Source organism: Mobula birostris, chromosome 10, assembly GCF_030028105.1.
Source record: "Mobula birostris isolate sMobBir1 chromosome 10, sMobBir1.hap1, whole genome shotgun sequence".
Lineage (NCBI taxonomy): Eukaryota > Metazoa > Chordata > Chondrichthyes > Myliobatiformes > Myliobatidae > Mobula > Mobula birostris.
The window spans coordinates 133,391,467-133,405,837 of record NC_092379.1 but is presented as its reverse complement, the minus strand read 5'-3'; the positions used below and the strand labels follow the sequence as shown (position 1 = coordinate 133,405,837).

General features: G+C 43.7%; 1 protein-coding gene across 3 annotated transcripts in view; it reads left to right on the top strand.

The window, feature by feature from the left end:
- Positions 1-14,371, top strand: part of rnf128b (ring finger protein 128b) — a 180,877-nt gene that overhangs the window by 120,143 nt on the left and 46,363 nt on the right. For all 3 annotated transcript variants that reach the window (XM_072271028.1, XM_072271027.1, XM_072271030.1), the window contains exon 2: positions 1,870-2,117. In XM_072271028.1, coding sequence (XP_072127129.1) covers positions 1,870-2,117 — 248 coding nt within the window. The remainder of the gene's footprint in view (positions 1-1,869; positions 2,118-14,371) is intronic.

The window sequence follows — 14,371 nt, the reverse complement described above, 5'->3', positions numbered from 1 at the left end:
CAGGAGCCTGATGGTTGTAGGGCAATAACTGTTACTGAACCTGGTAGCGTGGGATCTAAGGTTCCTGTACCTCCTGCCCGATGCTGCTAGTGAAAAGAGAGCGTGGATTGGATGCTGGAGGTCTTTGACAATGAATGGCTGGAAGTGATCACATCCTGTGATCTGCTGTCAAATTGCTCTTCTTCACTGGTGTTTTAGTTGGTCCCTGGAATCATGAAGGAGTAACCGGCCATTGGATCTTGAGGTGTACACTGTGACCTCATGACCTATTTTGTACCAGATCTTGGTCCCAAAGAGGTTTTCAGAGTGTTTTATATCACGGCATTCTAGGCAAAATAAATTCGTCAGCAAATTATGATGACTAACAGTGGCAAATAGTCTTCTTTAGTTTCAAATAAAGGAAGAGTTTTGAATTATCCACACAATATTTTTATTTGTATACAGGTCATTCCCAGGTAAGAAGCAGGTTCTGTTTTTTACAGAAATCCATGAGTTGATTTGATAAATAAGTCACAAGGTCCAACAGTCCAAAGAGGTACTGGGTGGTAGGTTAACTGGTCATTGTAAATTGTCCCGTGATTAGGCTAGGATTAAATTGGGGGATTACTGGGTCATGCGGCTCGAAGGGCCAGAAGGTCTAGTCCATACTGTATGTCAATAAATAAATAAATAAAACTGAGAAGAAAGAACTACATTGAAAATGGAAAGAGAGGCAACTAGTTCTGCTATTCTCAGGAACAAATGTGTACATTGAACTTTTGAATTCAATATTGTGGAGCTTGTTAATGCAAGGGTCCCCAACCTTTCTTGCACCGCGGACTAGTTTAACATTGACAATATTCTTGCGGACGGGGGCGGCGGGGGGGGGGTGTTCAAGTAGGGTTGCCAACTTTCTCACTCCCAAATAAAGGGCAAAAGTAGCAGTCAAATACAGGACACTTGTGTTTACCCTGAGAAAGACTACCATGACCATGAAGCCTTGCACAGGCACCTGTGTGTGCATGCGTGACGTGCGCATGTGTGTACGTGCCGATTTTTTTTCTAATAATCAGTTTTGGCTTTATCTTCCTGATTCTGTTATGTGAAACTACACTGTACATACATTATTTCTACTTTATATAGGTTGTGTATTTGTCATATCATTCCTGCTTTTACAATATGTTAGTGTTATTTTAGGTTTTATGTGTTATTTGGTATGATTTGGTAGGTTATTTTTTTGGATCTGGGAACGCTCAAAATTTTTTCGCATATAAATTAATGGTAATTGCTTCTTCTCTTTACGCCATTTCAGCTTACGAGCAGTTTCATAGGAACGTTCTACCTTAGCGGGGGGAATACGGGACAAGGGGGTCCTGTATGGGACAAACCAATTTAGCCCAATATATATGGGATGTCCCAGCTAATATGGGACAGTTGGCAACTCTGTGTTTAAGTTCAACAGTGCGTGACAGGGAATGAGGAAAGGTGCAGCTGACTCATATCGCCAAGTCATATCGTTTCCTCACGGCCCGGTAGCACATGCTTTGCGGCCCGGTGGTTGGGGACCACTATGTTAATGCGTAGAGGTCACCATGAGTAGGGTGTTTGTAATCCAAGGGAGTTACCCTGATATGATTAAATCCAGTTGAGGCCATTGTCCGCCAGTATTTTTCAAGATTCAAGTTTATTTGTCAGGTTTACATTGAAACATACAGTGAAGTGTGTCACTTGCATTAATAACCAATGCACACGAGGTTGTGCTGGGGTCAGCCCAGAAGTCTCACTAAACGATGCCGTGTGCTTTGCTAACCTTGGAAATTGTAGTTATCTTCAGGATGTTGGTCCAGGATTGAAACGTTTAGAGTGCTTACTGTACCTCCTGTTTCATAGGCACCGGCAAAACGATCGCCGTAATGATCAGCAACATCAAAGGCCAGGAAATCTTGGAACTGGTGAGGCAACGGGTCTCGGTTTACATGGTGATTGAAGTTGGGAAGCAACATGGACCATGGATGAGCCAGTACTCAATCTTCTTCGTTTCCATTTCCTTCTTCGTCGTCACTGCTGCCACCGTGGGCTACTTCATCTTCTACACCGCCAGGAGATTGCAGCTCGCGAGGGCCCAGTTACGGAAACAGGTCCGTTATTGCTGGGGTTCGGTTGTATTGATGGGCAAATCTTCCTTTGCTGGCAAATATCTGTGAATATTTTCAACTGTATGAAGACAATTCACAAACATGTCCAGATGCAAACTTCAAAATAACACATAATTCCCAAATGGCATTCTGGTGCAATTTATAATCTCATATAAAATACAGAACATAGCCCTTGTACAGCACAATACAAGCCCTTCAGCCCATGATATTGTACCAACCATTTAACCTACTGTAAGATCAATTTAACACTTCCTTTCCATAAAGCCCTTCATTTTTCTGTCATCCATGTGCCCATCTTTTAAATATCCATAACATACCTACCTCTACAACCACCACTGGCAGTGCGTTCCACAAACATAACACTCTATGCAATATAAAGAAAACACTTGCTGCTGCCACTGCCCCACTATCCTCCAATCATTTGAAAATTATGTCACCTCACATTAGCCATTTCCAACTTGGGAAATGCCTCTGGCTATCCGCTCTATCATCTCGTACACATCTATCAAATCATCTCTCAGCCTCCTTCACTCCAAACAGCTCGAGCTCACTAAATCGTTCCTCATAAGACACGCTCTCCAATCCAGGCAGCACTCTGGTGAATCTACTCTGCACCCTCTTCAAGGCTAACACATCTTTCCTATAACGAGTTGACTAGAACTGAACACAGTATTCCAAGTTTGGGCTCGCTCAAAGTTTATAAAGATGCAATATATAATACAAAGGGTATATAATATAATGGGATTAATATTGAATATAGTAATTATTTGCTGATGTCACATGTTTTGTATACCATAATTTTGAATAGTTAATTAAGCAGTCATGGCATGATGTCACAGGAGTTATAAAGCCTAGATATATGATCTTTGCAAGTTGATACTTACTTACTGATAGTTACACTATTGGAGCAATGAAGGTCCTCCATCTCAGTCTATCCATACCACCACACACAGATATAGAAGAAACTTTCTTGCTGCTTCCGTAACAATTATTTTGACTGGTCAGGGTTGTCAGTCCTGAGCTGAACCCCTGAACCTGGCGGACCGGTGGCCCACCCTTAGTCTGGCCTCCACCCTTTGATCTGCTTGTCATGATTGACCCTACCAAGTGCCAAAGCACAAGGGGATGACTCTGACCAGCATAGCTCTCTGGGTCACTGAGGCCAGCAAGCCTCCAAATCCTACGATGTGGTCCTCTTGGAGGCAGAAGTTAGCATGTCGAGTGATTATAATGGGTAGGATGAGTGGAAGTTTGGCGGAGTTGTGGATGTACATAGGTTACAAACCGGACATTGACAGGATACAGAGCTGGGCTGAGAGTCGTTAAAGGAGCATTGTTGCAGGAACACAGCATCAGGGACCCCTACCACCCAGGCCATGCTCTCTTCTCTCTGCTGCCATCAGAAAGAAGGTACAGGAGCCTCGGGGCCCACACCACCAGGTTCAGGAATAGTTATTACCTCTTAACCATCAGGCTCTCAAACCAAAGAGGATAACTTCACTTTCCCCATCACTGAACTGTTCCCACAAGCTATAGACTCACTTTAGACTCTCTTCATCTCATATTGTTGAAGATGATAGTTATTATTATTTCCTATTTTCTTTCTTTTTGTATTTGCACAGCTTGTTGTCTTTTGCATACTGATTGTCCACACTGTTGGCCAAGTCTTTCATTGATTCTATTACGGTTAATGGATTTATTGAGTATGCTTGCGAGAAAATTAATCTCTGGGTTGTATATGATGACAAGTACAGTACTGTGCAAAAGTCTTGGCACCCTAGCTATATATATATGTGCCTAAGACTTTGCGTATATGTACGTTGATAATAAATTTACTTTGAACTTTGAACTTTGAATCAGGAGAAGTATGAAGTGATACACTTTGGAAGGTTGAACTAAAAGGCAGAGTGCAAGATTAATGGCTGGATCTATAGCAGCGTGGATGAACAGTGGAATCTTGGAACCCTCGTCTATATCCCTCAAAGTCCCTGCGCAAGTTGATAGGGTGGTTAAGAAGATGTGTGGTAGGTTGGCTGTCATTAGTTGGAGGACTGAGTTCAAGAATCGTGATATAGTGTTGTATCTGGTCTCCTCATTATGGATGTGAAAATTTTAGAAAGAGTGCAGAGGAGATTTACCAAAATGCTGCCTGGATTAGAGAGCACGTCTTATGAGGAAAGGTTGAGTGAACTAGGGCCCTTCTCTTTGGAGTGAAAGATTATGAAAGGTAACTCGACAGAGGTGCACAAGATGATAAGAGGCACAGATAGAGTGGATAGTCAGCACCATTTCCCAGAAAGAGTGCATAATTTGAAGGTGAATGGAGGAACATATACGGGGAATGTCAGAGGTAGGTTTTTTACACAGAGAGTGGTAAGTGTGTGAAACATACTACCAGGGTTGTAAAGACAACCTTTGGCACATTGGCCATCTTAATTCAGGATACTAAGTACAGGAGTTGGGATGTTATGTTGAAGTTGTACAAGTCCTTGATCAGGCTGAATTTGGAATATTGTGTGCATTTCTGGTCACCTACCTACAGGAAGGATATCAACCAGTTTGAAAGACTGCAGGAATATTTACAAGGACGTTGCTGTGACTTGAGGGCCTGAGATATATATATGGAAAATGTCATGCTTCTGGCTGCTCTGACTCACAGCTGGTCTCTGTAGATCCAGGTGTAGCTCCCCGGCCACCCTCAGGGTCGCTCAGCTCGCTGTCGTCTAAGGAAACAGCCTCGGCCCCGCCAAACTGGGTAATTCGTTTGTGTGGATGCTGTGTGAGGTACCCCACCCCGCCCAAATAACAGACAATACACCAGATGCAATTAAATGATTTACAGTTTATAGATATTACTAATTCTATGACATTAATATGCATTTGATACAGAGAGGAAAGTAATGGGAAAAAAAAAGGCGCCAACACTTATCAAAGTTCAATCTCTTCGTGCACAAACCGTTGGAGCTCAATGACCTTCTTCTTCACCCTGCGACCCCCCTTGGACCACCTCGACCGGCCGCCTGGGACCAACAACGGTGGTCGACCAGACGCTCCACACGAGTCCGTCTCCGTCTCCTCGCCGAACGTCCCGCTCGGGGTCCGACCCCGTTAGCGGACTCACAGCACCTGGTCCATCCTCTGTCTCGCTCTCTCGCCTTCTGCCCCCAAACCCCCTCGCAAACAGTGTCTTCAAATACAACAAAACCATAACAACTATCCCAATTGGTTAATAGCACCCTCTTATCACCCTCTAAACCACAATAAGCTGCTAGCGCAAACTTTCTCAGCGTTAAAGCACAACAAAGCGGCATTCCCCAGATTAACATAACAAAAACGCCATCTTAATTAGCCTCCGCAGTAACATAAAAGTCGAAACCCCCTTACACAGGGCATGCTTACGTAGGAATACACCTCTGCACTCTGAGGTCCCATTCCTTGGTGCCATTTGATCACACTGGAAATGAAAGAGTGAAGGGAGAGATTTAATAGGAACCTGAGGGGCAATGTCTTCACCCAGAGAGTGGTCAATATGTGGAATGAGCTGCCAGAGAGAAAGTGGCTGAGGCAGGTACATTATCAACATTACAAAAAATACTTGGACAGGTACAAGGATAGGAAGGGTTTTGGAGGGTATGGGCCAAATGTAGGCAAATTGGACTAGCATAGGTAAGTATCTTGATCAACAAGCACCAGATGGGCTGAAGGTTCCATGCTGAATGACTCTAACTGTTATGTACTGGTCAGGAGCTTGACTTTGAGACCTGGAATCTGAATCTGTGACTGTAAGTGATTATGATACGTAAATGGATGTTGTTTTGATGTTCCTACTTTCCTAAGTCTGCACTTTTTATCATGATCACAGCCTTAGGCAAGTATGTATCTTGGCTGTTGAGGATCAGCTTAATGAGACCTTAAGATTTGTCCCAAAAAGGTGTAAGTTGACTTTTCTTCAGGCGAAAATTGAGATCCCTGACAAGATACTACAGTACATTTGCATGTGGATGTCTAAAATGTCCTCCAGGACTGTACAAGGGATATTTGTAATGCACAAATTCATGGTGATCAAGAGGGACCCTGGGGCAAAGGGGTTAAGTCACTAGACTTTTGATCACGGGAGACTTTCATCATATGAAAGTCCTGCCATCCCAGGAATCAATTATGGACTTGAACTGCAGGTTTTTCTTTCAGTCTTAATGTTTTTTATCAATCTTCCTCATTTTTTTGTGTGCTGGGAGGGGGATTTGGGGGTTGATGATCGTGCTGCCGTTCTTTTCTTTCTTGGTTTTGTGGCTATCTGGAAAAGAAAAATTTCAGAGTTGTATACTTTGATAATAAATGAACTTCTGAACCTTTAACTAACAGACAGTAGTCTGGACTATAGACCTAGGAAGATGTGTTCAATTCCCACTTGTGGCTGCTCAACTAATGAATCTGGAATCTTAAGAGAGAACGATTTTGGTAACAGTAACCAGGAGATGACTAGATTGTTGTAAAAATGAATCCTGATGTTCTTTCAGTGAAAGAAATCTGCCATCCCTTCCTGGTATCTGAGTCCTGACTCTAAGCTTACATCTTGGATTAGTGGCAATTGGAGATATACATCAAATGTGGGAACTACTAGTAAGAGCAGTTCAAAGTATATTTATTATCAAAATATGTACAGTGGTATGCAAAAGTTTGGGCACCCCGGTCAAAATTTCTGTTACTGTGAATAGCTAAGTGAGTTAAAGATGACCTGATTTCCAAAAGGCATAAAGTTAAAGATGACACATTTCTTTAATATTTTAAGCAAGATTACTTTTTTATTTCCATCTTTTACAGTTTCAAAATAACAAAAAAGGAGAAGGGCCTGAAGCAAAAGTTTGGGCACCCTGCATGGTCAGTACTTAGTAACACCCCCTTTGACAAGCATCACAGCTTGTAAACACTTTCTGTAGCCAGCTAAGAGTCTTTCAATTCTTGTTTGGTGGATTTTCATCCATTCTTCCTTGCAAAAGGCTTCTAGTTCTGTGAGATTCTTGGGCCGTCTTGCATGCACTGCCCTCTTGAGGTCTATCCACAGATTCTCGATGATGTTTAGGTCAGGGGACTGTGAGGGCCATGGCAAAACCTTCAGCTTACGCCTCTTGAGGTAGTTCATTGTGGATTTTGAGGTGTGTTTAGGATCATTATCCTGTTGTAGAAGCCATCCTCTTTTCGTCTTCAGCTTTTTTTTTACAGTCAGTGTGATGTTTGTTTCCAGAATTTGCTGGTATTTAATTGAATTCATTCTTCCCTCTACCAGTGAAATGTTCCCCGTTCCAGTGGCTTCAACACAAGCCCAAAGCATGATCAATCCAGCCCCGTGCTTAGCAGTTGGAGAGGGGTTCTTTTCATGAAATTATGCACCCTTTTTTCTCCAAACATACCTTTGCTCATTGCAGCCAAAAAGTTCTATTTTAACTTCATCAGTCCACAGGACCTGTTTCCAAAATGCATCAGTCTTGTTTAGATGATCCTTCGCAAACTTCTGACGCTGAATTTTGTGGTGAGGACGCAGGAAAGGTTTTCTTCTGATGACTCTTCTATGAAAGTCATATTTGTGCAGGTGTCACTGCACAGTAGAACAATGCACAACCACTCCAGAGTCTGCTAAATCTTCCTGAAGGTCTTTTGCAGTCAAACGGTGGTTTTCATTTGCCTTTCTAGCAATCCTACGAGCAGTTCTCTCAGAAAGTTTTCTTGGTCTTCCAGACCTCAACTTGACCTCCACCATTCCCGTTAACTGCCATTTCTTAATTACATTACGAACTGAGGAAACGGCGACCTGAAAATGCTTTGCTATCTTCTTATAGCCTTCTCCCGCTTTGTGGGCATCATTTATTTTAATCTTCAGGGTGCTAGGCAGCTGCTTAGAGGAGCCCATGGCTGCTGATTGTCGGAACAAGGTTTCTTCTTCTATTTCCGACTGTTTAGACACATCTAGGCGTATTACAGCCCCTCCGCAGGATGTATAATTAACTATAGAACTTCAAGGAGCTCAAATTCTCGAACACAACCTAGTCTCACGTATAAACTGAATAATAGACTCTTCAATCAGATGTTGATTCTCTTGATGGCCGAACAAAGATTTAATAGAAAAACCAAAATAAATTTAAGCCAGACAGCCTCTTGAACAGCATGCTTCTTTCAATTTTGTATCGATTACAGCTCAGCAAAACATGCTGGACTGTCTCTGGGCTACCACAGTCACATAATCCAGTAGGATGTTTTCCTATTATCTTTAAATAATAGTTTAGCCCACAATGCCCCAAACTAAGTCTTGTAAATTTCACCATAACTTAAAAGGTAACAGTCTGAGACCTTTTTAACTAGTGGGTGACTAGAAAAATAATGCCTGCCCCTTAATTCATTTTTTCAATCCTCCAGCCACTTCTTCTCTATACCTTTTTTAATCCTACTTCTCAATTCTGCTCTGCCTAGGGGAACTCTAATTTCTACTTGCCTGCTCTGTAAGGAAGACTTTGCAATGCCATCCACAATTTCATTTCCCTCCACCCCAGCATGCCCAGGTATCCATGAAAATCTAACTGCACAACCCATCTTCCCTACTCTAAACAACACTAAGAGAATCTCAATAACTATGTCAGGATGAGCTTCTGATTTACTCCCTTTTATAGACTCTAAGGCAGCAGCAGAATCTGAACAGGTGATAACCCTACGTGGTCAAGAGTCTTCTATCCACCATAAGGCCCAGAGGATTGCTAATAATTCTGTTGCAAAGACAGAAACACCATCTGAAACCTGGTGACCAATCTTAACTCCACGTTGAGACACATACATCCCAAATCCTGTCCTACTGCTCTCTGGGTCCACTGAGCCATCAGTAAAAATCTACAGATAAATCCCCATTTATTATTTAAATATTCATTTGTGATCAACACTGATGAAATTGCACTGCTTCCTTTAAGCTGAAAAAGGAGGAATAGGTCTACTTCTGGTTCTGAAAGAGCCAGAAAGGGACAGGTAGCAAGCAAATTTGGTCAACTATGTCTTCCTCAGTCAGTTTCAATTTCACAGCCCATTTATTAACCAAATCACAATCAGGAATCTTTCTTGTAAAGACAAAAATCATGTATTTATACTTAGAAGCAGAAATCTTGAAACCCCATTTATTAGCCCAGTTTTCAACTGATCTTAAAGCCTTTTGTACCTGCCTTAATATATACTTGATGTTTTTCCTCTTTTCCAGGTTGCACCATCGTCTGCAAACAATGATTTGCCAAATCCTGTCCCTACCTGATCAAAGATATCATTTATCATGACATTAAAAAGAACTGGACTAATGACACTTCCTTGAGGGGTACTATTAACTATTTTAACTGACTTGGAGCTTGTTCCGCCTATTCTTACTTGAATTGTCCTTTTCTTAAGGAAATCTTTGATCCAATTAAACATTCTACCTCTAATTCCCACATCACAGAGTTTAATTAATAAGCCATCCTTCCATAGTGAGTCATATGCTCTTTCAATATCTAGAAATACTCCTGAGGTGCCCAAACTTTTGCATGGTGCTCCTTTCCTTTTTTTCACTCTAAAATTGTGCAAAACAAAAATAATACACAAATCCTGCTTAAAATGTTGAAAAGAATCTTTAACTTTATGACTGTTGGAGATCAGTTCATCTTCTACTCACTTAACTATTCACAGTAACAGAAATTTTGACCAGGCGTGCCCAAACTTTTGCACGTCACTGTATATCATATACAACCTTGAGATTCATCTTCCTAGAGGCAGCCACAATTAAAGAAATAAAATAGAACCCATTAAAAAAACCAGCACATCAAAGACTGTCAAACGCCCAATGTACGAAACAAAGAACAAATCGTGCAAATAATAAAAAAAAATAAACAAATAACACACAGAGCATGAACTGCAGCGTCCCCAAACTTAACTGCACTGCCATGGAGGCAGTTCAGTGCTGCAGCCAGCCTGGGGGGGGCCATTGGCCGCAAGCTGCAGCTACGGTGCCAGTTCAGTACTGAGACGAGTGGTGATGGCTGCAGGCCTCAGTGCTGAGCTCTATAAAGCCTCATGGAGTAGAGAGTCGAACACCAGTTCATTTGTAGCTGCCTCGACGCCTTGATCTTTTTAATCTGACTCGGCACTTATTTCGGCTAAACCTCAGTTCATTTCTCGCTCTCAGGCCCTTCAATCTGGCCCTAAGTCCACTTCAGCAATGACCACAGTGACCATACCAGTATTCTCAAGGTATGGTTTGATGAATCCTTCCGGATACCACATAAACATCAGGTCAGACAGACAATTCAAAAGCGCAGCTCCCAAAGGGAAATTACCGGCTGTGGATTGCAGTGATCATAGTCCAGAAAAACTGTTGTTAATAGAATGGTTAGTAGTTTTGTTTGCTGTGTGCAAAACATCACCTTATGTTGCCAATTCCATCTTTGTCCATAGCAAGAGCACTGTATGATGTTTATATGTTCTTCCTCAGACACAGTGGGTTCATTGTCACTGATGTGTCATAAAATCTGGTGTCTTGTGGCAGCAGTGTAGTGCAAAGACTTAAAAATCACTATAAGTTACAGAAAATAAACAAATAAATGAGGCAATGTTCCTGGGTTCATGGACCATTCAGAAATCTGATGGTGGAGGGGAAGAAGCTGTTCCTGAAGCATTGGGTGTGGTTCTTCTGGTCCCTGTATCTCCTCCCCAATGGTAGTGATGGGAAGAGGGCCTGTCCCAAATGGTGAGGATCCTTGGCCACGAATGCCACCTTCTTGAAGCTCATGCCCGTGATGGAGCTGGCTGAGTTTACAACACTCCCTTGTCCATTCGTCCCCCCCATCCCTCCCCACTGATCTCCCTCCTGGCACTTATCCGTGTAAGCGGAACAAGTGCTACACATGCCCTTACACTTCCTCCTTTACCACCATTCAGGGCCCCAAACAGTCCTTCCAGGTGAGGCAACATTTCACCTGTGAGTCAACTGGGGTGATATACTGCGTCCGGTGCTCCCAATGTGGCCTTTTATATATTGGCGAGACCCGACGCAGACCGGGAGACCGCTTTGCTGAACACCTACGCTCTGTCCGCCAGAGAAAGCAGGATCTCCCAGTGGCCACACATTTTAATTCCACATCCCATTCCCATTCTGACATGTCTATCCACGGCCTCCTCTACTGTAAAGATGAAGCCACACTCAGGTTGGAGGAACAACACCTTATATTCCGTCTGGGTAGCCTCCAACCTGATGGCATGAACATCGACTTCTCTAACTTCCGCTAAGGCCCCACCTCCCCCTCGTACCCCATCTGTTACTTATTTTTATGCACACATTCTTTCTCTCACTCTCCTTTTTCTCCCTCTGTCCCTCTGAATATACCTCTTGCCCATCCTCTGGTTCCCCCCCCCCGCCTTGTCTTTCTTCCCGGACCTCCTGTCCCATGATCCTCTCGTATCCCCTTTTGCCTATCACCTGTCCAGCTCTTGGCTCCATCCCTCCCCCTCCTGTCTTCTCCTATCATTTTGGACCCCCCCCCCCCTCCCCCTCCAACTTTCAAATCCCTTACTCACTCTTCCTTCAGTTAGTCCTGACGAAGGGTCTCGGCCTGAAATGTCGACTGCACCTCTTCCTACAGATGCTGCCTGGCCTGCTGCGTTCACCAGCAACTTTGATGTGTGTTGCTTGAATTTCCAGCATCTGCAGAATTCCTGTGGTTTACAACACTCTGCAGCTTTGTCTGATCCTGTGTAGTGGCCCCTCCGTACCTGACTGTGGTGCTACCACCAATTGTTCCAGTTTCCTCCCACATACTAAAGACACAGGAGGTTAATTAGATAGTGGGAAGAACAATAAATGCTGGCAATGCCAGCCCCTGGCTTCATACTGCTCATACTGTGATTGAACAGATAATGGAAATGTTTTAAAGAATTGGAAGGCTGTAGGATTAGTAATTCTGTGTTGGTTTACAGGAATGTTACCTAGCTAGTGTTGTCATGGAGGTGAGTTGCAGGATGGAGGTGAAACATGTTCAAGCTAAGATTGCTACGTAAAATTGGTTTATGGCAGAGAAAGAGGCCATTTAGCCCGTTGAGATTTGCCAGGTCCTGGAGGTATCCCGTTTCTCCCATGTTCTTGCTCATATACCCATCATCCCCTCTCCTTCTTAACCTGACAGCCAGCTACACGAAGTGGCCAATTAACCTTCTATCTAGCACATCTTTGGTATGTTAAGTGGAAATCGTGGAGAGGAGGTGCAGTCTCCACACAGTCGGCTCCCAATGTCGAGGTTAAACTCCATTCAAAGGAGTTAAGGCAGCTGTCCTTCCTTGCTTCGCCTGCATTTGTATTGACCCTACAATATAAAATGTTGTTGAACCCCGTCCGGGACACTTTGTACTCACCTTAACAAGAATCTTCAAACCAGTTCATGTCTCAATTTTCATTATATCAAGTGAAGGTCAAGACTTGGTCAGTAACCCACGTGCTGTTTGGTTTTTGGGGAAGTTTTCTTTACAAGTTTTGGGCTGCATGTTTTTGTTGAGGGGACCTGCAGATCCCCTTAACTCCTGAGCTGAATCGCTACCACAGTCACGCACCAGCAGCGTTTGTGATGTAAACTGAAAATGTGTTATGGCTACAGAACCGTTTTGAGGTTAAGTATGGCCTGCTAGTTTCTCAGACACCTCACACTTCCAGTCCACTCTACCAGTAACCTTCTCCCATACATTCACGCTGTGATCTAAGTTTGTAAATTGGCATTGACTAGAAAGAAGGTAAAACACTTGAGGTTCATTCCTGCAGGAATGTTTAGTTTCCTAACGCAGGTATAAGATACACCTGAACTACTTTTTCCTCATTATTACTGTCCTTCACATTGCCAGGGTTAGACAGGCACTGATCCCTGATCCACACATCCCTCCCCACGGATCTCCCACCCGGCACTTATCCCTGCAAGCGTAAGTGCTACACCTGTCCCTGCACCTCCTCTCTCACCACTGTTCAGGGCCCTAAACAGTCCTTCCAGGTGAGGCAACACTTCACTTGTGAGTCTGTTGGGGTCATCTATTGCATTTGGTGCTCCCGGTGCGGCCTCCTCTACATCGGTGAAACCCGATGCAGATTGGGGGACCGCTTCGTCGAGCAGCTCCGCTCCGTCCGCCACAACAGACAGGATCTCCCGGTTGCCACCTACTTCAACTCTGCTTCACATTCCCATTCGGATATGTCCGTACATGGCCTCCTCTACTGCCATGATGAGGCCAAACTCAGGTTGGAGGAGCAACACCTCATATACCGTCTGGGTAGTCTCCAGCCCCTTGGCATGAACATTGAATTCTCCAAATTCCAGTAATTCCCTCCCCCTCCCTTCCTCTATCCCTATATCACTCTGCCCCCTCCTCCAGCTGCCTATCACCTCCCTCATGGTTCTGCCTCCTTCTACTACTCATTGTGCTTTCCCCTATTCCTTCTTCACCCTTCCTGCCTATCCTCTCCCTGCTTCCCCTCCCCTACCCCTTTATCTTTCCCCTTACTGGTTTTTCACCTGGTACCTACCTGCCTTTTCCTTCCCACCCTCCCCCCCCCCACCTTCTTTACAGGGCCCCTGCCCCCTCCCTCTTCAGCCCTGACGAAGCGTCTCAACCCGAAACGTTGACTGTTCATTTCCACGGATGCTGCCCGACCTGCTTAGTTCCTCCAGCGTGTTGTGCGAGGCACTGATGACATTTCCGCTTTACGAAAGAATGAAAGTGATGAATTGTGTTAATCCCGCCCCAGAACTTTTACCTTAGTCTCACTCCTTAAAGTTCCATAAATGGGTATTACTGAAGAAAGCATACTTCAGTTTGTTGATTAAGGTAGCTCACCACCTCCACGTCAAGGGCATCTAGGGATGGATAATTAGGGGCTGGCTCAGCCTCCCTTGATATACTAATATACTTCCTATTCCACATTTTGTGACCACACGTTGATTTGTCTTCAGTGCAGCTTTGTCCTGCATATCCATCCTCTTATGTCCCACTATTCTATCTGCTTTCACCACCATAACTGGAAGCCCATTCCAGACACCTGCTCTCTGTGTGTTTTTTTAAGACCTTAACCTGCATATCTCCTTTAAACTTCCCCTCTCTCACCATAAATGCATGTTCTCGATCTACTACATGACATTTATACCCTGGTGACAAAGATTCTGTTTTTCTACCTTATTTATGCCTTTTATAGTCCTAAAAATTCT